The 1637-nt window shown below is 39.2% G+C and overlaps 1 protein-coding gene across 1 annotated transcript; it reads right to left on the reverse strand. All coding sequences in view use genetic code 11, as the record gives it.

Moving 5' to 3' along the window:
• Positions 1 to 147: 147 nt before the first annotated feature.
• On the reverse strand, positions 148 to 725 carry EGR_10386 (hypothetical protein; the record flags this gene model as incomplete). Its single annotated transcript, XM_024499635.1, has 2 exons — positions 148 to 230; positions 710 to 725. The coding sequence occupies 2 exons, from the start codon at positions 723 to 725 to the stop codon at positions 148 to 150; spliced, it is 99 nt and encodes a 32-aa protein (XP_024345942.1).
• Between the last annotated feature and the right edge of the window lie 912 nt (positions 726 to 1637).

The raw sequence follows: 1637 nt of genomic DNA on the forward strand, positions 1-1637 counted from the left end.
GCTACAAGTAAATCCTCAGACAATCAGTTGGAGGGACCTGATATTATTGCAGCTTGACCTCACGCTGAGTAGAAATGCCTTTTTATTCCATTGTCGAGTATACATATTACCGCTCTGTGTGTAACGAATTAGAGACTTAGTTTTCACTCAACGTAGAGCAGACAGCACTGCCATTGGGTCCTCTTTACTCGAGGCTACTCGACTGTATGGTGGCAGCACTGCCTGTTCTTCTGAAATAGTTGAAAATAACCGATGAAGTAGTAGATATCATTTTTGTATCTGCAAATTGGAAGGACTCCCACCCCATGCTTCTTACTGCCCTCTGAGAAACCGATCCATAGGAAAAATAAAGAGAAGGAGGGAAAATGTAAGAAAAAGGGGTAGGGAGAAAGAAGAGAAAAAAATATGACACCTCAAAGCCATATTTCGAAGTGCTTGTCATTAACTTGTGCTGAGGCTAGAACACCAAATGCAGAAGAAAATAGAACGTATGGGGACAAAATGCATGACAAAAGCACTTGCAAGCTAGGGTCCCGTTGAAAAGAAATATGGATTGCAATAATCAGTAGCCTCTTAAGCGCTTACTAAGCTCTACTGGTCATAAATATTGCTGGGTATGAATAAGCTAAAGTAGATAGAGAATGTACGACCCCCTTATTCCTATCGAGACAGACTATTAACACATTGCCTTCTGTAACACATCTGATACCCTCACTTAGGTGCATGTGCGATCTAACTGGCTTAAAAGATGGGGCTCGAACTTTTGGCGCTTAAGGGTTAACTAGACTTGGTGTACATGTTGTTTGTCTAATGTGACGTAATTCTAGCTGATCGCTTGGTGATTCAGGTGCGTTCTGGGAAAACATAGAAATGAAGAGTAAAAGAAAGTAAACACTTTAAGTGATTTCAAGCTAATCAGGTAAATTAGGGAAACAAAGATCAATGAAGCCTCCACAAGCACTCTTAAAACCCTTTCATTTTTAAAAGTCCTATCTGTTACAGGATGTAAAATAATGCATTAAAAGGAGAAGAATCACAAAGACAAAGCCCATGAGAAGCATAAAAACAAGGTAGAAGTAAAGAAAGGACATCTTTTAACTTTTGTAGCAAAGCAATCACCCGGGAAAAACCTCCATCTAACAGGTGGCGTTTAGCATTGATCGTTCCTTTAAATAGTCTTAAGGTAAAACAGGTGACTAGCATAAGGCTGTCAGGCTGAAGCCAGACCCTCTACCGCGTGATTCAAAGGAAACGGACAATCACATGACTAAACTCAATAATTCGCCAGGTGTTCGACATTTCCAAAAATTATGTGACAGCCTCGTGAAGGCCACATTGAGCGGAACTTTGATAGACAAAGAAAGGAGGAGTACACGTAGGGCAAACTGGGGATAAAGTAAATTCAGGATGATCTTTATAGATCAGTCATTGGTTTTACAAGTCATTAATCCTCCCGTTTCATGAAGTTATGACAAAGCCAGTATTTTAAGTAAAAAATAAAATAAACCTAATGGCTTGATTAAAAACTAGGGGAACAAACAAATTACCTTTAGAATGGCAACTGCTTTAAGCAAGGATGTTCCGTAAATTGAGTTAAAACTTTTTATCAAAAAATATGAATATGGGCAGAGCTTCTC

The sequence above is a fragment of the Echinococcus granulosus genome (genome assembly GCF_000524195.1).
Source record: "Echinococcus granulosus chromosome Unknown EG_S00215, whole genome shotgun sequence".
Taxonomy (NCBI): Eukaryota; Metazoa; Platyhelminthes; class Cestoda; order Cyclophyllidea; family Taeniidae; genus Echinococcus; species Echinococcus granulosus.